General features: G+C 36.6%; 1 protein-coding gene across 4 annotated transcripts in view; it reads left to right on the forward strand.

Moving 5' to 3' along the window:
* mllt3 (MLLT3 super elongation complex subunit) overlaps positions 1 to 26,330 on the forward strand; it is a 400,950-nt gene that overhangs the window by 221,707 nt on the left and 152,913 nt on the right. For all 4 annotated transcript variants that reach the window (XM_051930090.1, XM_051930091.1, XM_051930093.1 and 1 more), the window contains one exon: positions 15,619 to 16,224. In XM_051930090.1, coding sequence (XP_051786050.1) covers positions 15,619 to 16,224 — 606 coding nt within the window. The remainder of the gene's footprint in view (positions 1 to 15,618; positions 16,225 to 26,330) is intronic.

Raw genomic sequence — 26,330 nt, forward strand, 5'->3', positions numbered from 1 at the left:
CTACTTCAGTGGAGGCAGAGCGTGCTTTCTCAGCAGCTGGCATACTTCTGCACGAAGGTGCGCTCTCGCTTGGACAACCGCACGCTGGACACGTTAATAATAATAATAATAATAATTCATTACATTTATATAGTGCTTTTCTCAGTTCTCAAAGCGCTGTCCACACAGGGAGGAGCCGGGAAGCAAACCCACAATCTTCCACAGTCTCCTTACTGCAAAGCAGCAGCACTACCACTGCGCCACCTGTGAAGACGTTGTGCTTTCTACACTCTTATTACTGCAGCTAAAGATACATGTACTTATAAGACAGCATGAACTGCTTGTAAATAAGGTTAGTCTTTTATTTGTGTCAACATATTGCAGTAGTTTTATTAAAAATAAGTGTCGGTTGCTATAAAACCGTTCATATGTGAGATGCCCGTGCACTGTGTCATCCTCGGGAGACCGGCATTCCTGGGAATGAAATGCGGGATTCCCGAATTCCCGGGAATGGATTCCCTAGTACCAATCCAACACTTAATATGTTATGGCTGTATGATGTCTTAAAAGGTAATGTTGCCACATCAAAATATTGATGATATGCAATACCATCACCTCATGAGGCCTTGGATGGAGAGATGCTTGTGGATTATGAATAATTAGCTGCTCTACTGATGTACTGTGCCAAATATTATTTGGGTGGTCACCTACCTAAACATGCCTATGATCTGCTTATCGCAACTGAGAGGGTGTGGCAAATGTTTACTGACTGATCGACCAACCACAACCGTTACCTGGTAGGTGGCCACCCAAATAATCAGATCGAAACTCGGATCTATAGATATAATACTCCAATCTACACCCCATCAAGTAAGCAAACCAACCATCATGTTGCAATGCCTGAGGCTTTGCCTCAAGCACTGATGTCTGAGGTTCGATCCCTGCAAGGGGAAGCAAAGGTGCATACACCTGATGAGCCCCAATTAGGGTGACACACTTGTTGTGTATTCTATGTATTATTTGACATGAACTCAATAACATATACTGTATTTGTGTTTTATATCATATATCCATGTATAATATGTAAATGTGTATAAATGAACTCCACAGTGTCACAGTGCTTTAGCGCTTCAGTCTAACAATGCCAAATGAATGACTTTGATTTCCAGCCTAGGTGCTCTAGTATTCCACTCACATCTCAAGGACTTTTGCATGTTAGATTAAATGGGAACTCTCAGATGACAGCAAGTGTTCCCAACAGTGAGCTAGATTCACATATGGAATTAGTTATTGTCTTTTGTGCCGGGGTGCTAGGATACTCTTCAGTTTTTACAATATTATCCAGACAAATGAAAAGCGATAAGTACTTGACAACAATATTTTCCTAAATTATTAAACTGTTTTTGACTTAATGTCAAAAAATTGTTTGTGCAGCAGTAGGGGCAAAGAACTTATTTAATTAAAAGCCTTCATTCTGAAGTACAATTTTGGAGTGACAAACCAGTGACGTGCATTTGTTCAGGTGCAGTTTAGAGCATGCCATATTTTGTGTACATTAGTATCCTATGTTGTAATGTCCTACATATGATATTCTGAAACCCGGGGAGGGGGGAGAAAACACAATGATGTCACTAACATCACAAACCTGGCAAGAAGTGACAAAAAAAGATAGTTAATGCCAGATACTGAAAAGTGCCAAAAAACATGCTGCATTTGTAAATAAAGCCCAAAAACTGGGTTTGAATAATATCCTCAGCCCCAATTGGTCAGTAGTAGCATGTTAGTGAGAGGTTGTGTCCTACATAGGAGACAATAGTCACAGAAAATTCTGGCTGAACTTGTGTTTCTCAGCACTAAGAACAAAAAAATGCCTTTTAATTTATATTACGTTTTGAGAAGTACTGATGTTCTTGTGTGTTTCTTCACATTCATGAAGGACTTAATTGCTTTTGATTCAATTAAAAATTGTATTTGAAGGGCCTGCTTTTTAATTCATTCATTTATTATAAGATCAGTGGAGGGACGTGGTTAGCACTGCTGCTTCACATATTTTGTATCTTTTGTTCAGTTATTGGCCATGTGCCTGATGTGTGCAGTTAGGTTCCTGATGTGGGCTTCATTCTGGATGTTTTTCAAATACATGCTGTTAAGCTGCATGGAACTGGTGAATTTACGTGCACAGTTTATGGATGTGCTTTGGTCTGTTCCTGTGGAATGTGTTTTCCTACTAAGCATGTATACTGTACCGTTTTGTTCCTTTTTGTTAGAACTAGATACTATACATAGTTAAATGTCAACACAGACATATTAAAACAAACTATAACAATTCTGCTTATGATCAATACGCACTCTGTAAAATTTCCCAATGTAGCTTTTAAGCAGCAAAGTAGTAATTGATTTCTGTGAGACAGTACGATTTGATTAATTTCATCATCACTAATTTCATAACGTACAATGTAACAAGTTCAAAACTACATTTAAAAAGTATAAAATTCTGCCCTAAATTTTTCTTAAGTATATTAAGTCTAGTCAGTATTGTAAAGCTATATTGTTAATCGTATGTAATGTAAAGTTCAAGCATTTATTTGGTGAATCCAAGTGTTATAATTTTGCTAAAGAATAGAAACAGGACATGCACTTTTGTCAGCGTTTAAATCATATGAAAGAAATGAACAGGGTTCCAGAGAAAACAGCCACTGAAACAGCCAGTAACAGTAAATACAAAGCACAGCTGGTTTCTGTAGTCGTGAAATGTTTCTTTTTGGTGGCTGCAAAAAAAAATCAATTTTAAAAGATGGTAACACAGGATCACATCAGAGTTAAGCTTCAGGCACTGACAAAAACAAATTAAATGTGTGTCATTTAGGGCAGCGTTTTTCCAACACAGCCTTAGTCAATGGTTTTGCCCACCCACATATTTTTTTTCCCCTCGTCTAGCCACCAGTCAGTATTCCAAATTGAAATCTTATGTCAGGATTCTGCTTGGCTGACACTGCTTACTGATTCTTTTTGTGTGTGTGTGTGTGTGTGTGTTTTTTTTTTTGTATTGTCAGGAAAAAGGGAAAAATAAAACAGCTAGAGCAAGTTTAGTGCTATATTTTAAAACGGGGAAGAATGTAGTGAGACAAGCATCAATCAGAATTTTTGAAGTTCTTAATTAATTAGAACTGTTTTAGATTGTTTAGATAATACAAGTGCTGCCAGATAAAGTGTATTGGGAACTGTGCACAATCTGAGATTCATGTAAGGTTATCTGAATCAGCTGAATCTAAAGCTTTTTGTCTGTTTTCAAGTGAACACTTAAAGCTAAAAAACTGTTCTGTGGGGGGTCTTTTGGTAGACGAAACAAAATTTTAGAGGCAGTTAAAGCAAGTCTTAACAGGCTGTCTGTCTAGACTGCTTAATGACTTTTAGAGTATTGATGAAATATTGACACAGGCAGACAAGTGTGACCTAGGTAGCTAGCAGGACCATTAATAAAAAGGATTAACTTCTCTCTTTAAGATTACTGTTTGGAGTAATAGCCAGTTTTTGAATTGGCCATTAAACTCAAATACTTCTTTAGCATCTTCTTTTATCTGTTAATATGTTACCTTTTGTCACTTCTACTTTGACTTAATTCGAATTTGGCCTTTTAGACAAGTGTTGAGATAATAATAAATGCTTTTTAGGTTGAAGCTTAAGGTATGTAAACTTGAACATTGCTAGTTATTCACAATTAAACCAAATTTTAATTCATAATAATATTTTTGATTCATTTAAATTTGTAAAAATTCAGGTGTAAAGTCTTTATTCCTTTTACCTGCTCAAATATAAAACAAAAATAATTTTGTGTATTAAAATGTATTTTAAAATAACTATTTTTACCTACATGGGAGAAGCATAGTGAGGCATTATTTAGTACCCTAAAATGGCCCAGTATAGGTAAATGTGGGAAGATGTGTAACAAAGTCCTGCAATGAGCTGCTATCCAAACTTTTTCCCGGCTGCATATAACCTTCAAATGGGAAGAAGATCATCATGAAAATGAAGAAATAAACTTAATAATTTATCTAATTTAAGTAGAAAGTATGGGTGTAAAGTATTTAGTTTAAATAGAAAGATCCACAATTATAACACCAGTCTAAACTAGCTTTTCAGGAATGATTCGCTGTGTAAAATGCTACAAAGATAATATGGTTAGTTGTTTTTGTGAATACAGTAATCCCTCGCTATATCGCGCTTCGCCTTTCACAGCTTCACTCCATCGCGGATTTTATATGTAAGCATATTTAAATATATATTGCGGATTTTTTGCTGGTTCGCGGATTTCTGAGGACAATGGGTCTTTTAATTTCTGGTACATGCTTCCTCAGTTGGTTTGCCCAGTTGATTTCATACAAGGGACGCTATTGGTGGATGGCTGAGAAGCTACCCAACTTACTTCTCTCTCTCTCTCTCTTGCGCTGACTCTCTCTGATCCTGACGTAGGGGGTGTGAGCAGGGGGGCTGTTCGCACACCTAGACTATACGTCTAAAAATGCTGAAAGATTATCTTCACGTTGCTACCTTCTGTGTGCAGCTGCTTTGTGAAGCGACATGCTGCAAGGTGCTTCGCATACTTAAAAGCTCAAAGGGCACGTATTGATTTTTCTCTGTCTCTCTCTCTCTCCCTGCTCCTGACGGAGGGGGTGTGAGCTGCCGCCTTCAACAGCTTTGTGCCGTGGTGCTTCGCATACTTAAAAGCCAAACAGCCCTATTGATTTGTTTGCTTCACTCCTTTGAAGAGGAAGATATGTTTGCATTCTTTTAATTGTGAGACTGAACTGTCATCTCTGTCTTGTCATGGAGCACAGTTTAAACTTTTGAAAAAGAGACAAATGTTTGTTTGCAGTGTTTGAATAACGTTCCTGTCTCTCTACAACCTCCTGTGTTTCTGCGCAAATCTGTGACCCAAGCATAATATAAAAATAACCATATAAACATATGGTTTCTACTTCGCGGATTTTCTTATTTCGTGGGTGGCTCTGGAACGCAACCCCCGTGATGGAGGAGGGATTACTGTATAATAAACCACATGTGCCAGAAATATTTCCAAACTTTTGACCCATATAAGTGAGAATACCTCTCATTCTACACAACATTTTTCCCATGATATGATTTGGCTATATTTGCCCCTTAATAGAAAAAAATGTGATTCCAAAAAGAATAGATTTTTTGCAGTCCATGTAGGAAACCACAGTCTGTTTACAATCATATCTTCCTAAAAAGGCTAACATTAACATTCTATAAAACATGCTATAAAAGCAAAGTCACCAGATGATAAAATCAGAGTTACTTGAACCCAATGTAATAGACATCATTTTTAAATTGTAAAGACCACTGATAAAATATAAGTACTGTTTACAGATTTAAGTTAGGCCTTCAACAGAAAGATTCTTTCCTAACATTTGTCCTCTGGTAATAATTAAAGTTAATTTGTCCAGATATAAAGGAAAATATTGTTATATTTTTCAAATCATAAATATTCATTCCTTCATTTTCTTCAGTGATTTTGATTGTGAAACAAAAAAGGTGTTGAAGTGAAATCTACATATCTCATCAAAATTTCTGTTTCTCTTTCAGTGTGAGTTATGTTGTTTTTAGTAGTGAAAGATTAGGTTTAATCAAATCAGACTTTTTTTTTTTTCTCTCTGGCAGCAATTTATAACTCCCTCCAAGGAACACTTAGATGCTTTTAAGCCAGATGAGAAAGATTATCCTTCCTGAGTTTTATCCTAGTGTGCAATGTTTGGGACACTTTTAAGTAAAAGGTACACAGATTGCATCTTCACAAAAAGCAAAAATCATCTCAACTTGCTCCTGTTGATCTGGAGCAAGATCACCTCTCCTCAAAGATCCTCCCAGGTTATGAATGTCATTGTCCTGTTATAAAGTGTACTAGTTAGCCTTCCAGAGGAGCTGGATTTTAAACACTTGTTTCTATTATCTTAGTCTTTGGTTCATTATCAGACTCATTTCATAGGTAAGGATAGGGACATACTGTGGATTTGAATAGTAATTTAAAAGTTGTAGGGATTCACTATGTTCTTGTTTCACTACCTCTGTCTTATGCAAGGCCCACAGAACTGTCATTGGTTAGTGTCTTTTTCACGTGTAAGAAGAAATAGAGATCAGTTTTGCTAATATCTACCAAATGGGGTAGCTACATTTTCCTCCTTCTCTGTAGTACTATGGTGTTGTACCGTGTTAGCCATTATGAATGTAGTGAAAAGCCAAGCAAAATGAAACCTTTTATTGACTAACTAAAAAGATTACAATATGCAAGCTTTCGAGGCAACTCTTGCCTCTTCTTCAGGCAAGATATAATGAATTTGATTACATCTTACCTGAAGAAGGGGCCTGAGTTGCCTGGAAAGCTTGCATATTGTAATCTTTTTAGTTAGCCAATAAAAGGTGTCATTTTGCTTGACTTTTCACTTCCTTCTCTGGAAAGAAATTTATTCTTACCAAGGAATAAACCAGGATCTAAGACTTCCAGGTACTGATTCTCATCCTTATCATTTTATTATATGTAAATTACTCCATAGTAACACAGAGCAGTCAGATGAAACAAGAATGATAGCATCTACAATAAAGCAAATGTGCATCTCTTGGGTACATGGAATTTACAAACAGGAGTGGAATCCTACTCTTAAACAGACTGAACTTGTCCCCAATGCTGAACTACAACACTGGGGAGCAAACCTGACCCAATGCTGAACTACAACACTGGGGAGCAAACCTGGCACCAATGCTGAACTACAATACCAGGGGGCAGACTAGAATAAACAGAGAAAAGGCTGGGCTACCAACCTAGTCACCCTTTACTCCCAATGAAAAAGATGACTGTTCAGCTCAGAAACAAAAGAAACAAAAACAAAGTGGTTTTAGTCATCCATACATGAGAATTAAAGGTTAGTGAGAGCTCTGTCCTTTTCAACTGCCAAGTCAGTCTGAGACACCACCTTCCAGGCATGGCACGATTTTAAGATGTCAGTGACGGAAGGGGTGGGGCCTCCTTGGGAGATGTGGGTGGGGATAGGTGTCATTGAGCAGTTTCTCTGTGGTGCAGGGAAAAGAGAAGGTATTGTTAGCGTTGGCTCCCCTCTTATCCTGGGGTGCAACTGCTTGCTTACTTCAGACTCCTGAAGATTGTCCCCGATGCACGTGTTTGATAAGGGACATCTTATAACAATGACATGATTGCTGAAACTTTCAAACTTATAAAAAAAAATTTCAAACTGTAAGTACAAACTGTTAATATTCCATGACAACGGATAAAACCATACAAACAGATTCAGTCAATCTACTGTTCAGTGGGCCAGAGTGAAATTAACTTTGCTGTTTCTGAAAACTAATTTCATTTATTGGCTCAAGGTTTCTTTTTAGCATCATAATGTAGGTTTCTAATAGAAAATAAAGGAACAAATCCTTTTTTTTTGGGCGGCACGGTGGCGCAGTGGGTAGCGCTGTTGCCTTGCAGTTCGGAGACCTGGGGACCTGGGTTCACTTCCCTGGTCCTCCCTGTGTGGAGTTTGCATGTTCTCCCTGTGTCTGTGTGGGTTTCCTCCGGGCGCTCCGGTTTCCTCCCACAGTCCAAAGACATGCAGGTTAGGTGGATTGGTGATTCTAAATTGGCCCTAGTGTGTGCTTGGTGTGTGGGTGTGTTTGTGTGTGTCCTGCGGTGGGTTGGCACCCTGCCCGGGATTGGTTCCTGCCTTGTGCCCTGTGTTGGCTGGGATTGGCTCCAGCAGACCCCCGTGACCCTGTGTTCGGATTCAGCGGGTTGGAAAATGGATGGATGGATGGAAATCCTGTTTTCTCTTTTTTTGAAAATGAGAACCGCAACTTCAGTGGCCTATGTTAACTGTCTCTCTCCATGCATTATTGTAGGACAACCAAACTATATCAAAGCACCTTGCAAATTTGTGGCCACGTTTTCCTAGGCCCTGCACTTTTGCCCCTGCAGATTCCCTCAACCATCTCCATAATGTTAGCCACTAAAACAGGTTCAATCCAACACATGCTTTCAGTCCTGTCTTATGAGCAGCAGGGTTTGTCTTATGGATTTAGCATTTGTTGAACATTTTCCTTCCACTTTGCAGCAAGATCTCCAGTTACAGTGCCATTATTTAGAACAGCTAGTACAAGATTATTTCTGAGATATTGTATAGGTTACCATAAATTCTCTTTTTGGCTTTAAGAAACGCCTTTCTCTGTGGCCTCTGTAAAAAAATTTTCCCAGAAGATGGGCCTCTATTTTGGTCACTTACATTTTGTACACTTGCCAGTACCACAGTCACCTTCATAACCCTAGCAACTAACACCAAATTGAAGGCAGCAGTACTTCATTTAACTTACCATATTTCCTTGTCATTTATGCTTACAAGTGGTTCTTTAAAATTGTTTTGTTACAGTCACTGCCAAACATTTGACACTGTTTTCTTAAAATTATTGTTAAATGTTATGAAAAGGGTTTATTAATAATCTCCATGACACCCTCACTACCCATTTGCAGCTCATAGGTCTGTCTAAATAATGCCCAGGCATTCTAAGGCATCCCACCATTTAGAAGAAATCAGTGAGTGTATTAGCATTTTATTTTAATTTCTTTCCTGTTTATTAATATCCAAAACATGTGACCTCTAAACTGATTACAACTGCAGTACGGCCAATATTTGGCCAAAAGTGCTCTGGTACCGTTAAGTAAAAGCAATTTAATGGTCAAGTGTGCTATTTATTATGGATGTCTCAAATCTGATATTGATTTACAATTTGAATTCAGGAATGTTGTAGTTACCACATACTTTTCAAATTGCCTTTACCCTTGTACATGTATTATGCAAAGCTAAATCACTTGATCATCAACAAAAACACTATTTCCCATTTAGCTTAAAAGGTGAAATTTTGTAGAATAGTGCATTTGGACTGCCAATACTGATTCTCTGTGCAAGAGAGGACAGAGCCGGCTATACTTCCTTAGAAGACTGGTGTCCTTCAACATCTGCAATAAGATGCTGCAGATGTTCTATCAGACGGTTGTGGCCAGTGCCCTCTTCTACGCAGTGGTGTGTTGGGGAGGCAGCATAAAGAGGAAGGACGCCTGGAAAAACTGGTGAGGAAGACAGGCTCTGTTGTTGGCATGGAGCTGGACAGTTTGACATCCGTGGCAGAGCGACGGGCGCTCAGCAGGCTCCTAACAATTATGGAGAATCCACTGCGTCCACTAAACAGTGTTATCTCCAGACAGAGGAGCAGCTTCAGCGACAGACTGCTGTCACTGTCCTGCTCCACTGACAGACTGAGGAGATTGTTCCTCCCCCAAACTATGTGACTTCTCACATTATTCAAAGTTATTGTCTGTTTTTACCTACATTTTTATTACTCTTTAACATTTTTTTTGTATCAGTATGCTGTTGCTGGAGTATGTGAATTTCCCCTTGGGATTAATAAAGTGTCTGTCTGTCTGTCTAAAATGTTTAAATGTTGTAGGGTGGAATATCTAGGTCAGTAGGTATCCACTAATGATTTAATTGTTTCACTTGATTACAGTATTTATCTTAAGTATGTCTCATTCTCTCATCTTGGATTGTGTTTAGACATATTGCATTTACAAAAAACACTTTTCCTTTGTTTATTTTAATCCCGACTCTTTCCTGAAAAATGTGTTGCCAAAGCCAGTGCGTGCAGTGTTGCCAAACCCTTAAAGAGCTATCTTCATTTTTTTTCTTCCTGCGAATAAAAAAAATACCTGTTTTTAATAAGTTTCACTGTTGCAATCTTATACGCAAAATGCAGCATATTCAAAAGAAACACTCCTGTTTTGCTCATCATTACCATCATTATTACAATGTGATATTTGACATAATCTATGAAGCAAGATTCTAGCAGCTCTGCAATAGCAGCATGATGCAATTGGCATTACATACATTTCATATTATTGTGTCCACCATTTGTGACAATAAATTTCTGATAAACTGATTGCACTGATTTTTCAGTTGTGCATAGCCTTGTGTTGTAGAAAAAGACAACACTGTTGTCCACCTGCATATCATTGTTAAGTTCAAAGTACCAATCAACAATCAGTGTTTTTTAAAAATAAAAAATACAAAGAGAAAATAAAAAAAAAACAAACAAAAAAAAAAAACTGCAAGTTATCTGATGGAGCCAAGCTGTGATAGAACAGAATGAAGTGCGGTTTTTTTGTATAGCTGATTGAGAAGCTGTTATCCAGAATTTGACAGCTAGAGAACAGAATTAGTAATTAGTAACTTTTATTTTTGCTTAATAGACATTTATTCAAACCCACTTTATACTGAAGCAGCAATAATGTTATGCTTTGATGCCAATAGAGAGTCAAGATTTTTTGCAGTTTTTAGCTTTAAATAAATCAGATTTAAATCACCCTTGTAACATTATAGAGTACTGCTGTTGGTGATGTCCCTTAATATGGAGTTCTGCAGCAATCTCTTTCACACCAACACTACCTAGTGGTAATACAGATAGCATCAAAATAATGCTTATTAATGTTTACTTATTACTTTATACTTAATATTTTCTTCTGATTTTATAAACATCCCTTTTTCCCTTGCTCTAAATATGTGCGTATTTTTAATGGTTAATTCAGGGCTACCTTATTATCATTATTATAGACTGTGGAAAGTATCTACATGCATATTGTGTCGTGCGAGACCCTGTCTTGCACCCCAAAACACGATGGCTGGGCTCAGTACTGTAGTAAAACCAGCTCTATTCAGCTTGAAACAGGAAAAGCATGGTTATTTATTGTAACAGGATCTACCACTCTCCTATACACAGACTCAGGAATTAGGCAGTGTCGTGGCCAAGTAATACTGTTCCTTGCATTTATAATGTTCCTTGCATCACCCATCGACGGCAGGTGCTTATAGCGTGACCACAGTCAACTCGGTTTTGCTTTCGGGACGAGCTGCTGCAGCGCTGGGAGCCTACAGTTGCCCTGGCAATATACTGTAGAAGTTGTATTCCACAGACGCAGCGATCATGCTTTGGGACACTCTTCAGCGTGTCGTCTCTTTGGGGGGAGTACCAAAAGAGTTTAGAAACCTTACAATATATTTAATCACATCGCAAATTAATTTTGTGTTGGCAATCAGAGCAATTATTCTTGGTTTAAAATGCATAATTTTCCTAATATTTCACATCTCAGCATTATTTTACTTGCTCAGTCATGTAACGTTTGGAAAATATGTGGAAGACATATTAATGGTATTATAACTTCGAGTTTGAATGGACCACTTCAAAAATTGACAGTTTTAAGTTTTTTGAGAACAAAATATAATGAGTCATCATGTTATACAGCATACAAAATATAAGGTAACAAACGAAGGTATGGCGGAGTCAGGGCTGACACAAAAAAAACAAGCAGCTGTTTACTTGTCCTTGAAAGAAACATTATTGCCCCTTTGAAAGAATGGACCCTTGTCAACTCCTGCTGTTAGCCTTGGGAGACACCACTGTTCATGTTGCTCTTCAAGGGGATTTGCTATGCTTATGAGCTTTCATGCTGCACTGACTGTCTTCTTTCCTTGACCTGATCTGACCTGTTGCGCTTTTTATCGCACTTCCTTTTAAGCTCTTTTAGCATGCATGGCTCTGCCCAACCCCAGAGTCTCACCTACCTACTCTCTTACAGGTCGAGTTGCTGTAATAACAATGCAAAATGCAAATTTTAACTTTACTAAAACAAATGTAACTAGAGTCTTACTGACGTCTTTAATGTACATGATTATAATTATGACGTGTTTTCTGCCATGCAAACATCTTTATATAAATCCAATTGCTGAAACTAAAACACTATCACTAAAAACATATAGGCTGTATGCTGCTTAATTGCATGTGTACATTCAAATTTAGCTAATAAACCTGTGTGAACTGAGTACCTTCTGTTATTATTATTATTATTATTATTACACGATTATATTCAGATTGCACTCTCTGTTTGTCTGGGTCACATTTTGCAGTCAATTTTGTACCCACATTTAAAGATTTCCTTCAAACTTTGCATGCATGCTGATCTCTGGTGACAATGCAGTATTTCATCAGTTTTGACACAGGATCTGTACATTAATTATGTCAAGTTTTTGTAACGTGCCAAGGACTGTGTGGCATTAGGGTGGCAAAAAATATATATATAAAAAAAAAAGATATTTTTAAGTGACATGATTGTAATCAAAAATGTACTAAAAAGTAAAAAAAAAAAAACATTTTTGTTTGTTGATCATATGTGACTAAAAATAAAATCATGGGGTGCCCATAAAAGAATTAATTTAATTAAATTATAATGCATTGATTTGTTAAAGTGAAATTTCTAACCAGCTTAACTATGGAAAGAGACACATCATATAAAACTTGATTAAAATATGTAGGATAATGGTTATAATTGAGAAATTATTCAATCCTACTCTGTCGCTAATGTTATTTTTGTTGTGGAATAAGAATAGTCATCCCAGTCAGGGAGGAGCATGGGTTATTACCTGGAGAGGAGGCCCGGGAGGAACGATGGACAGATAACTCTGTGCCCAACCATTGTAAAATAATGGATAGATCTGTGGAAGCCGGAAATTGGTAGTGATTCCATTCCCAATGCGCTAGTTGGCAGTGGTCTTCGTATATGAGAATACAGTTGGGACACCTGCAAGGGTGCTAGGGAGATGGAGTCCAGAAGTGCAGCCCTATAGGGGTCCCTTGGGATTGGTAGACGGTGCTGTCAATGGTAAGACCACCCTACGTTGTCTATGGCCTGGAAGTACTTCCTAGAGGAGACAGAATGGCACCGGAAGCATTCCCATGTTTGGCATAAAAGGAAGCCTGTTGCCACACAGGGTGTTCATTTATTGTATAATCGTGGCTTGTTATTGGGAGGATTGTAAAGAGGACCTGGGAAAGGAATCAAATTACTTTATTATACCCTATCAACGTACAGTGCTTTATTGTGTCTGTGGTTTGGGGCTCTCTGGAGCCCCCTTGTACTTACACTGACTACAACAACAACAACATTTATTTATATAGCACATTTTCATACAAAAGGTAGCTCAAAGTGCTTTACATAATGAAGAAAAGAAAAATAAAAGACAAAATAAGAAATTAAAATAAGACAACTTTAGTTAACATAGAAAAGGAGTAAGGTCCGATGGCCAGGGTGGACAGAAAAAACAAAAAAAAAAACTCCAGAAAGCTGAAGAAAAAAATAAAATCTGTTCCAGGCCACGAGACCACCCAGTCCCCTCTGGGCATTCTACCTAACATAAATGAAATAGTCCTCTTTGTAATTAGGGTTCTCACGGAGTCACTTGATGCTGATGGTCATACAGACTTCTGGCTTTTAATCCATCCATCATTGTTGGAACATCATGGTGCTTTGAGTAGATGGTGGTGGCGCAAGCTAATCACCTTCCCGCCCAAGTTATGGTTTTTGCAACATGCATTTGGAATTAGGGTGGCTAAAAATATATATAAATAAAAAAGATTTTTAAGTGACATGATTTTATTCAAAAATGCACTAAAAAGTAAAACATATTTTTTTCTTGTACTAAGATTTTGTTGGTCATATATGACTAAAAATAAAAACGTGGGGCACCCATAAAATAATTAATTTAATTCAATTAAAATCCATAGATCCATTAAATGATTAAAAAAATAACTCTTACAATTTGAAAATTTCTCCAGTTCTACCCATTATCCTACATACTTTAATCAACTTTTATGATTTGTCATTTTTGTTCCATAGTTAAGCTGGTTAGATATTTCACTTTAATGAATCTATGCATTTTAATTGAATTAAATTAATTTTTTATTGGTGCCCCATAATTTTATTTTAGTCACATATGACCAACAAAACAAACCACAATTACACAATAAATGAACACAAATCACACAATTCTTGCCCACTACCTCCTGATTCTAACTTGTTGATGTTTGGCTTCAGGCTTCCTTTTATGCGGGACCCGGGAATACTTCTGGTGCCATTCTGTCTCTTCTAGTAAGCATTTCCAGGCCATAGGCAAAGTAGGGTGGTCCTCCCCTGATAGTGTCGTCTACCAATCCCAAGGGACCCCTACAGGGCTGCACTTCTGGACTCCATCTTCCTAGCGCCCTTGTAGGTGCCCCAACTAGGTTCTCATAAGAGGACCACTGCCAACTAGCACATGGCGAATGGAACCACTCTCAAGTTTCAGCTTCCACTGATCTATCCATTATATTATAACGGTTGGGCACAGAGTTATTTTTCTGCCCAGCCATCCAATCCATCCATTGTTCCTCACGGGCCTCCTGTCCAGGTAATAACCCATGCTCCTCCCCGGCTGGGATGCCTGTTTTTATCCCTCAACAGAAATGACATTGGTGACAGAGTAGAATCAAATCATTTCTCCAGTTGTAAACCTTTATCCTACATACTTTAATCAAGTTTTCATTCCATAGCTAAGCTGGTTAGAAATTTCACTTTAACGAATCTATGCATTTTAATTATTTTTTTATGGGTGACCAATGAATTTATATTTAGTCATGTATGACCAACAAAATTTGGATTTGAGCGCAGCCTAGCCTGCTGCATCTTAGTCATCTTTTTTATCTCCACAGTTCTACTGGCATATGTCACGTAGCGTTACAAGGACAAATAATAATGTCGGCTTCCTGATGTGCTCAACCATGATAAAAATGATATATGAAAATATCTACCATTTCACAAAGTCTACCAGGGTCTTGTTTCTGCTGGTGTACCACACACCCAGACTGCAGTTTTATCCATTATTCCTTCCAAGGGCTTTGATGGTTTCAAGTAAGACTGCAGAGTTAGTAGTTGATAGCCTTTCCAGCATAATACTTGTCTTTCATAAAAAGATCAATGACTTAATTTCTATACGTACTGTAAAAGACAGATTGGTTCAGATTTGGGAGATGAAAAAAGTCAAACAAGAGAGGAAATTTAGCTCCTATGGTAAAGGTGTATGTAGAAGTGTTGTTGCACATCCCCAGAACCAGTTTCCATTACAAAGGTCTAGACTATACAATCTGAGTAGCATTGTATATTTTTCACCCAGTGCAGGGCAGTCTTAACCTATAGGTATAATGTACACTGGCCTGGGGCCCAACGTTTCTGATGCCTATGTATGTTTCTGTTTTGCTGTTGAAATGAGGCCCCAGTGCACTACTTTGCCCCACGGCCTGTGATGCTGTCAAGACGGCCTTAAGTGAAGTGAGCCTACTGAATGGATTCACAAAGAGGTTTGTATATAAGTGTCAGTTAATAATACCCATAGGTATTGCTGTAGGCTGAGATCTAGATATCTTTGTTCTGTGTGAGGTTCCTTTGGTTCCTGTGTGTTTATTCTTTATCTTTTTGACTTTGACTGTTTCACCCTAGGTGATGCAATATCTCAACAGCATTGCTTTAAGGATTGGTGAAAAGTACAAATACCTCCACTATAGCAAGATTGCAGTCCTTTGCAAAATAGCCCATGATAAGAGTATTATGTTTATGAAGCCTATGTGTGACTTTCAACTTGCATTTTAATATACTGCATTGTGTAATATGTTTCTTGCTGTCAATTTTAATGTTCTGCTTTTCATTTCTTATAGGAACTCTCCAAGTGTGGTGGTAGTACACTCACTACCACAACTGCTACAAATAGCAGCCTTTCAAAAATTCATAAATCCACAAAAGAGCACAAGGACAAATCCCTTAAGGACTCAAAAGATCATAGAAGTGCCTTGAAAGAACCTTCCAGGGAACTCGGTAAACTTTCCAAAGATTCCAAGAAACCCAAAGAAAACCGACCACTTAAAGATGAAAAACTTATTCCGAAAATGGCCTTTAAGGAGCCTAAGCCTATGTCCAAGGAACCTAAAGTAGAAGCAAGTAATGTCCACAGTGGTGGAACAGTAATCCTGCATAATGACAGAAAGGTCCCAAGCAAAAGGCCACCTAATACTGACTCTGAACTTGTGACCAAAAAGAGAAAAAAGAGTAGCTCAGAGAATTTGCTAAAATCCATGTCCAGCACATCTCCAGCCCATCTTTCCTGTGATAAAAGACAGGTAAAGGACAAAACCCAATTCCGACCATCAAAACTTAAAATAGAGCTTGAAGCATCAGAGAAAAAGAAGCCAACTTTACCACCTTTTGAAGATGTTGTTGATCCAAATGACTCTGATGTGGAAGATAATATGTCTGTCAAATCAGAGGTTGGTATTTTTTATGTGTGTTTTTATATGCAGATACATACTGTATTTACATGTAAGTTTTTTTTTATTTTTTTTAACAAGATACCTGAATGATGATAATGTGGGGCCTATAAATTTGCCATTACTTTGTGACAGTTTTAGTGTGTATTTCTGAGTTTGCAATTTTTTCATTTAGTTACTAGCTATCAATAAAACAGACTGTGTAATGTTGGCTTACATTTTTTTTCTTTTTTAAAAAGATCTGAAGATCTGATTTGGCTAATTTTCATAAGTTGACATAGTTTGCAGTCTCTTGTTATTGCTATAGTTTTTGATTTAATAAGTTTTATCAGAAACACATCCTACTGCTGAATAGAAACCAAACAATTTAGAAACTTTTTAATTATTTTATATTTTTTTATCCTGTAAAGGGGCAGCTAAATATTTTTATAGAAAACTTATATGCATGAAATACGGCTAAACAGTATGCTAATTCTAGCTGCAACTCACAACTATGATTTCTCAGTTAGATGACAAAATGATAAAACACGTTTTTCTTTGACCTAGTACAAGGACATAGGGAAATCAGGAGAGAAACAGTAGAAGTACTCAAGCAATTGTTAATGAATTATGATTAAAAAATAGTTTATTGTTTTGTACTGTTTTATTGTATCTTCCTAAAGAGACTTGCTAAGCTTCTTACAGCTTTGAAGTTTAATATAACACTTATCAGAAAAAATATTTCCAATTAATGTATTTTCTGATGGCTTTTATATTAAAGGTTACATTGGATGGTTGAACAGTTCAGAGTGTAGCAGATATCAGACTAAAGAATGTATATATAATCTTTTCACAGAATAGTAGCACATAGAATAGCGCTGCTGTTTTTTATAGCTTTTGGAACATATGTTTTGATTACCAGCCCAGTAAATGTGTGCATTTGGGGCATTTTCCTGTGTATTTTAGGATTTTTACGTATAAAAAGAAATGTGTGTTGTTTCAATTGATAGCCCAAAAAATGTATCTGTAAGAGTGAGTTTTTGTGGAAGGGTTTTAGAAAATGCATGTGATTGTGTGTTCTCTGTTGTATAAACATTTGACATGTATCTGTGTTAATATAAACTTAATATCTTAAGTTTTCTTTAAAACTTGCACATATATTAAATGGTTATATACAAGTAAGTTTTTTTATAGCAATATGTATAAAAGCTACACAATTCCTGAATAATTTACTTTTGCTATCATTGTTTACTCTATTATAATACTGTTGTGAATTATTTTTTTTTCCTTCCTGTTATAAACTGTTTTACACTGAATATATTTTGATATGCTCTGTGTTTGAATCCTCAAGTTTTAGGTACAGTATGATCTTCCCAATGAAATGTAGTCAACACAGAATATTAACTGTATTGCATATTGCAGCTCATATTCTGCCACGTTTAGTTTTTATGTGCAAAATTTTGCTGGATAAAAGAAAGACAATGTTTTCTGTCCTTATTGGCTTTACCCTTTTAGGATTTTTCTTTTTTTAACCTCCTTTATAATTCTTTAAGTCTTTTTGGTTTTTAGTAGTAAATATTTATCTTGTAACATTAGTGCAGTATTGTGACTTCTTCGAGGATCCCAGGCTGAGAGACCCTGATATTTGGTTCATACACATTTCTTTGTAAAAACAGTTTTTAATGACCATTCACCTACTGCACGGAAGAGCTGTAAACATCAAACACAGAGTAGGCATGCCCTGAAAAGATTCCTTTGTAATTGAGGTCTCAGTAGAAATGGAATGAAGTGCTATTAAACATTGTGGGTGTCCAGCAGCCATGTGTTTGGCTGTGTGGCATTCCAACTGAAATGTATATGTGTTCCAGACTTCTTTGAGTCTTAGTTTGTAGCATTCACTTTTTAAGTGTCTTTCAACTCTTTTGTGCACATCTTTCTTTTAGGTAAAAAAACATCATTTAAAGGCTAATTTAAAATGATTTAAAAATTGTTTCCTTTTTTTATAGTGTAAATGTAAGATGTGTTGGGTGACATACAGTATAAGTAGTGTGTGCATTATGGGCTCAAAACTAGATAAATTCAGAATAACTTAGATAACAGAACACAGAAAACACCTTTTTGCTATAGTTGTTAGCCAAGCATTATATTCAACAGCAGGCATTATAAAGAGAAAAGGAAATCAACCCATTAGGTTTCTTAATGGAATTTCATTTTAAATAATTATTTATTCAGTTCAGGTTTTTTTTATGTAACACACCATTTCTCTTTGAAAAACTTACTGTGCTCTATATATTTAGAAATGCAGTATGTTGTAATTCATTTTAAGGAACTTTTCTCCTTGTTGACTCTTAGGCTCCTTATAATATTTACCTGGAGTGTGGCAGAACCCCAAGACATTTATTTTATCTGTAGCTCTGAGTTTAATTTGCTTTTTTATGATGACTTAATATACCATCATTAATACTAATTTATGTAACAAAGTTATCATTGTCAGCTTTGCTGTTAAAAATGTTTGTCATGTTTAAAAGATTAAACAAAATTTGCATTTGGCAGTGCAAGTCTGTCATATTTTACTTGGTCATTTTATTTCATATTAATTTGAGGCTAAACAAAGCCATAAGAATTGGACTTAATCACAGGATAAGGATGCAGCCAGACAGGTTGGTCACTTCCAGATAGCATGTTTACATTGTTTTATAAACTCCTACATTAGTAAGAAGCATAAAATCATTGTGAGTCTTATGTTACCACATTTGGTATATCTAAAATGTACTGGCTGTGAAAGAGATTAATATTAAAATGGCCTCTAATCACTATATTTATGTATAACCATGAGTTATAAAAAGAGTAGGGTATTGCAGTCTCTGGTAAATATTATAAAGAACCTTTATATCTAAATGTGCAAATTTCCCATCAAGTGCTGACTCTTGCTTTGTACTAAATGGCTCCACTCAAATATCTATTGAGCTAAGCAGTATCAAAATATATGTGAAAAATATAAATAATTCCTTTTGTTACCAGTTTTGCCTATGACATATTTGCTACACCACTATAAGTAGTTAACAATAATTTTACTTATAGTTTTAGTTTTAAGCAATATGTTAAGTCTGAAATTAAAAAAGGAAAAATGTATATTCATCATAAAACAAACCCTGAATTAGTATTACCTACTGTTCAAGTAATTATTATGTGATCATATTTACAAAATATAGCACAAGTTAAAAAAAAATGTGATGTCATGGGGTGCCAGGTTACCGTTAATTGAAGTGAGTATGGGTGTGTTCTCAATAAACATTATGGCTGGTAAAGGCTCTGTTTATATCCCTAAGTTTTGGAAAGAATTAAGCGTGACCTGAATGAAAATTGAGGTATATACTTATCTACTGTGTTGTATTACTTAACCACATTAGGACTTTTACTGTGTAATTGGTATTTGTATATCTGCTATACTGGCAACGTGGCCAAGTACAGTTCTTATGTCTTTGTAGTATTTCAGACATACAGTATGCTACTTCTAATATAAAATATTTATTTATACTGTATAAGCAAGTTATAATTTTGAGATTGGAAACATGTTTGATATGGCTACTCTTTTAATAGCACATTCTCAAGCTATTGCAGTCACAATTTTTCTTTGTGTGTGCCTTCCGTTTTTCTTGAAATTGCAAAGTACATTATGTTTTAATCAGTTATCTCTGCTATTGGGTTCAATGAATTAAAGGGAAAACCTTTTATTTATTCTGCAGATATGAGGAGAAGCTATAATGACTGTTAAAGAAGGTATTTTTAAAAAATATTCATGATTACTAGTTTCATTTGATAATATATTATTCCTGATGGCAAAAGAACAAGGAAAGAGACAAGTTAAAATGGATCGGGAGATGACAGGAATACATTAAAGGAGGGTAAAAAAATATATAATAAAATAATTAAGCCCAGGCCATTGCCAAAAAAAGGTTGCTAAAATTGGTAATAATACATTTTATTTATTCGTAGGCACCTTTCTAAAGACTCAAGGACACTGAACAATACATAATACACACATTATAAACAAAACTAAAAATACAAAATTTAAAATCTGACAGAGCAATTGTAGTCAAAGAGAAAAAGCAGTCTTTAACAAATGAGTTTTAAGTTTAGATTTGAAAAGTGAGAATGAATCAATGTTTCTAAGCTCGGATGGTAATGAGTTCCAAAGCTGGGGAGCAGAGCAACTGAATGCTGTGCTCACCATGGTCGTAAGACGGACGAAGGGGACAGTCAAGTGGATGGAGGAAGAGGATCTAAGGGTGCAGGAGGGAATGGCAACATGGAGGAGGTCAGACAGATATGGAGGGACAATATCCTTAAAAGTTAACAGAAGAATTTTGAATTGAATGCGGAACTTAACTGAAAGCCAGTGAAGCTGCTGCAAGATGGGAGTGATATGGTGAATAGAGGGGTTTCTAGTAATGATGCGGGCAGCTGAATTCTGGACCAGTTGAAGCTTATAAAGAGAGTCGCGAGAAAGACCAAAGAAAAGGGAATTGCAATAATCCAGACGAGATGTGACAAGGCTATGAACAAGGATAGCAGTGGTGTGGGGAGTGAGGGAGGGGCGAATACGGGTAATGTTACGTAGGTGGAAATAAGCAGACCAGGAGATGTTATTGATGTGGGAGTGAAAAGATAAAGTACTGTCAAGGATGACACCCAGACTCTGGGGAAGGGGAGACGGAGGAATTATCAATAACAAATGAAAAATTATCAGTTTTTGTGCCAATGAGGAGAACCTCAGTTTTGTCACTATTTAATTTAAGAAAATTTGAGGAAAACCAGGATTTAATTTTCTGCTATGCAATCAATAAGCGAGGAAGGTGGAAAGGAAACAGTAGGTTTGCTAATGTTATATTTACGAAAGATATTGCCGAGGGGAAGGCGGTAAATAATTAAATGGTGGGGTCCCAGGACAGAGCCCTGGGGCACACCTGAAGTAACAGCGGGGGGTTGGAGGTAGGATCTGAGCCAGTCTAGTGGAGTGTGGGTAATGCCAATCAAATATAATCTATTAAGAAAAATTTCTTGCCAAAGCAAGAAAAGATAAGCAAAGTCAAAAATATATAGAAAAGGTCTAAACCTAAAATAAATTAAAAAAATCAAAACTGTGACTAAACACTGAAATGTGTGCGCTTTTTAATCCATGGCGAAAATCACATTCTGTTTTATGTATTGTTATGCAATGTTGATAGCACTGTTATTTTTTGCGTGCTTATAGCCATTTTATTGTAATGCATATATTTTGAAGCTTAAAGAAATAAACATTTGGTAAATTTAGGTCCTATTATTTTGACACTATTTAGGATTATGGACTGTGACTGCTGTATTTGTTTACCTTTCATCTATATTAATGTTGCACATAGGGTTTCAGATCATTTATGGAGTTCCTTGTTCTTTTGTCCCTAATGCAAAAATCTTATTTGGTAAGCCAATTAAGAACGATCAGCATTAAGGTTACATTTGGCTAATGCTGTGAAAGGTAACAGGTTGTAAGGAGCATTCTTAGGAAAACCTACTATGGTTTACTTGTGCCCTGAACTCCATCATTGACATTCCCACCCTAAAATGTTCATTCTTTCTAAGAATGCTCTCTGAATTTGTTTGAATGAGATCACCCGCAGTAACTGTGATGTATATAAATATGATTACATGACAGTTTTATCATACTGTTTGTGATCCAATTCCTCCCTGAAAAAATCAGATTGATCCATTTTTAAAGTTGTTTGGTGGTTGATGTAATGAACTGGATATTTATAGGCAATTGTGATACAGGGTTATAGTCCATTAAAAACCCCAGAAAAAGCAAAAAATGTAGACACTGGCAGTGATTAAACATGTTGCCATTCCTTTGCTGAGGGAAATTTAGCACCAAAGGTTGCCTATATATGTACTAAATATTCTGGGTGGGCTGTCTATGGGGTGCTGTAGAAGAAGAGACGGGTCAGTTACCATTGTCACTAGTTCCTAGATCTTTAAAGGGCAAGCATCCAGCAGAATCCAAGAATGCTAGAGAAACAGAGGGCATGGAAAGTGTTCAGAAGGTAGTATTATGATTCCAAGCTAGGTAAGCAGCAGTATCTTTTAAATTTAAAGAGAACAAACAAGATGACTACCTTGAGGACATTGACCTTTTAAGTTATTAAAAGGCTCAGGAATAGAAACACATTAGGGGGTTTTGTAGGGAACTATAGTCTGATGTGTGATCCTGGGACTTTTTCCATTTATGACCCTGAGGTAGATCATAATGCTGTTTCAAGCCCACAGGTTCAATGAGTATAGACTCAGGAGGAAAACAGGGGCAGTTTTACAACACTGTGCTTGTTGTATTGGAGTGATGACGAAGTGGACAAGTCATAGATAGGAACAGATACCATACAGGAAGGTCAAAAGGGGCAACAGGTTAATTATTTTATGTTTATTTTAGTACTTTGCCCTATGCAGTAATGCTTTCCCATAGTTTGTTTCACACAATTGATTGTTCATTTTTATCTTGCTGTTCCCTTCTTATCATACTACATATAAATTGTGTTCTATCCTGTTCACTATCACTCCATGTGATAATTCAGCATTTTACTGAATATTTCATTCAGTATTCATATATTTGAATTTAAAATTTTTAAATGCAAATGAAGAAACAATCAGTTTGAATTAGATTTAAGTGATGTTTTTTGAACATGTTGGGGAAGTATAGCTGAAACTGTATTTTTTTTAAGAAGCCTTGGCTTTAATTTGAGATTTTCTGTGTGTTGCTGGTACTGTATATCCCTTCAAATGCTGATTTTTCCTCTTTTCAAAAAAAATGCAAAATGAGACTTAAATTTGGAAGCACTGAACCAAAGGCAAAAATAGTAAATATTCTAACCTGGATTTTTATCTGGGTATCCATAATAAAATATCCAAACAGTTTTGCACCATTAACCTAAATCCTTCATTTTTTTTCTACCATTTTGTGTAAATAAAAGTGGATGCTTTTGTTTATTTAATATGATGTTTGCCATCAAATTTTAACAGTTTGTTCTCTAGCATGACCCTTTCACCTTTCCATATTGACTCCGGAATTCCAAACTTCACAGTATAAATTGTGTTATTTTTCTGACATTTAAATTATGTCTTTATTTACTGCGTTTATTAACATACTATTTTTTTTTATTTTTTGAGAACATTCAGTCGCTCGCTGTATCCATTATGTGAACATCTGAATTGAAGCAGAAATTATTTATGTATTTGAGCTATCACCATTACAATACTGATAAGTAGTGCTGGGCGATATACTGGTTAATACCAAAAACCGTTTTTTATTTTTGTTATGATATGGATTTTTCTTATACCGGAACACCGGTTTAAATAGCCTAAACAACATTCGGAACATGGTGCAGCGGGAAACTGTTTAAGGGGGGGGACCTTTTTCACTGGTGCACCGCAAAATACGTATCCAACCGAGTACATGTGTTAATGGAGGTATTGAGCGTTGAAAATGGACAGAGAGCATTCTGAAACTGAAACTGAAGCTGTAGCAGACAATAAAGTTGAACTTGATGACACAGAAGAACTTTTGACGAAAAAAAGGTGCCGTGTCTGTTGTCTGGAGATACTTTGGTTTTAAAGGTCGAATGTGGATCATTTTGTTCAAATGTGTGAATACTGTTTCTATACTACTGGATAATACTGCAAGCCAAGTTGTACTTGTTTTATTTTATTTTTTTTCAATACTGTGTAATGTACCTGGTTACTGTGTAATACTGTGACGGTGCCGGTCCCCTACAGACTCCCTCTTCCCACATGGGAGTCTGTTGAACTATAGTTATGACCGAGATGAACTGAGAAATCTCATTGAAGCCAGGGGATGATGGAAAGTGCTCAAGTGCTTTTGTTAAAAACAGTCAAAGTAAAACCAAAAGTGTCTGTCGTGCAGTGTTCAGAAAAATACAGTACCCAAATAAATAGCAAATCCATAAAGCCAGTGAAACGTGGGGATAAAATCCATAATAAATAAATCCGTTAAAATGCAGTCTCTCTAATCACCCGATCGCAGCACACTACCTTCTGTCTCCACGGCTCACCCATTGCTGGCGGAGCCTTTGCAGCGTGAACTGCTTTCTGCCAACCCCTGTTTTGGCTGCCACCACACTGCACAGCAAGACCTTCCGAGGTCGGCACACCTCCCATCTTCCTTTGCTCTCACTCAGTCACTCCTCAGATCCATTGGGAGGTCTTACATTTCGCTCGCCCCACTCTACATGCATAGTCAGTGAGGTGAACCAGCCCCTAGAACGCCTAAGCCTGAGCTCCCTCACGGAGCCCCAGCTCGTGCTGCCTTCTCCTTCCTGGTGTCTGGATCGTCTCCCATGACTGCCTTTTCCCTTCTTTAACCTCCTTATGTTCTATCTTTTCTTTTTTCCTTCCACCTATCCTGCCGGCCTATAAATATACGTCTCCGTGAGCGCAGCACCTTATTCACATGCTGCAGTAAGGCGACGAAGCAATTGAGAACGATCGGGTGCGACTTGCCCCAATCACCTCATCAACTCCCCACGGTCGTGCAATCATGCCCACGGAGATGGACACAAACTGCATTTAAAAACTGACCTTTTTTTTTTTTTTGAAGCCGCGGACCCACTAAAGCACAAATAGCATTATAAATGCAAGTTGCACTTTTATTATTTATGTATATAGCTTAGCTTGAAGCAAGCTCCATATTAATGCAATTTGCCTTAATGATGGTTCAGTTGGTAAAGATGTCATCACCAAGTTGCACTTGTTTTATTTTATTTTGGTGAATACTGTGTAATGTACCTGGGCTTGAAGTTTTGAAGTAATAGTATTATTACTGGAAGTTGCATTATTTATTTTATTGTTATTATTTATTAGTTTGCCATCATTAAACAGCATAATATTTAAAGTTGTTTAAAAAGTCACTTTAACGTGTCAGTGGACAGAGATTGTTAACATTAACAGAAAGTGTAGTTGGTTTACAAAAAATATTTATTATTTATTCCTTTTCTAAGACATGTTCAGTGCAATACAACTTTTGACAAGCACCTCTGGATATTTTACTGAGTCTAAATGCCTCTTTGGATGGTTGACAATTTGTTGTCAAAATTTTAGTTTAAGCTGTTTGCAAAATTTGTTCAATAAAAAGGTTCTATATTTTGACAGCAACTGTCATGCAATGTGATTCCTTCTCTTTATTAGTGCCCCCCTCCTTGAAAACTATCACTTTATGGGGCCATGCAGACCTGTATTAATACTTGTGTGCACATTAAAATGTTTCTTTGTACAATGTACAATTCTCATGACAGTGGAATAGGTTATTTTTAGCCAGTCTACTGTAATAATTGCAGTGGAAAATGTGGTTAACTCATGCATGGGAAAAAAATACCGTCGAATACTGTGGAACCGGTACAATTTTGAAAAATACCGAAATATAGAATTTTGGTCATACTGCCCAGCACTACTGAATAGATAAATAAAGTCACTTTTTTGAAATCAGGTTACCTTCTGGCGTATCCCTTATCTGGGATTGCTGGAGGGGAGGTGAATCTCTCTTTTTATTGACTTTTATTTCTGGCCATATCCTTATTGCAGCCAGTCTTCTGCATATCCTTCACTACAACATCTTTCCATCAAGTTGTTGTTCATCCTGTACTTCTTGCTCCTGGAAACTCCATCTCTAATACTTTACACAGTTTTTCCTCTTTGTCTCCACATGTGTCCAGCAATACACTTCAATCTTGCACCATAACTGTTTTATCTTCAAGCTTCCCCTAATATGCATGCTTTCAATTCAACCTATTTTCTTTTTACCACACAAATCCTTCACAGCATTTTACCTCTTGTACTTCAGTTCTTTTAGTCTCATTTATAATTGTTCCCCAAGTTTCTGCACTATTTTCTTCCTTTTGCCTTTTCAGCAATTCCTTGGTTGGGTAAAGCCTTAAATTACCAAAGAGTTTGGAAATTAATCTCTGAATTCAGACCACCTTTTGCATCACAGGTTAAACCTTTTTTTCAGGCAAAGGCAATACTAAAGGTAAAAAAAAAAAAAATTGTTTGAGTTCTGAATTAATCAGAGAATAGATAGAACATAAAAT

The sequence above is a fragment of the Erpetoichthys calabaricus genome, chromosome 7 (assembly GCF_900747795.2).
Source record: "Erpetoichthys calabaricus chromosome 7, fErpCal1.3, whole genome shotgun sequence".
NCBI classification, from domain to species: Eukaryota; Metazoa; Chordata; class Cladistia; order Polypteriformes; family Polypteridae; genus Erpetoichthys; species Erpetoichthys calabaricus.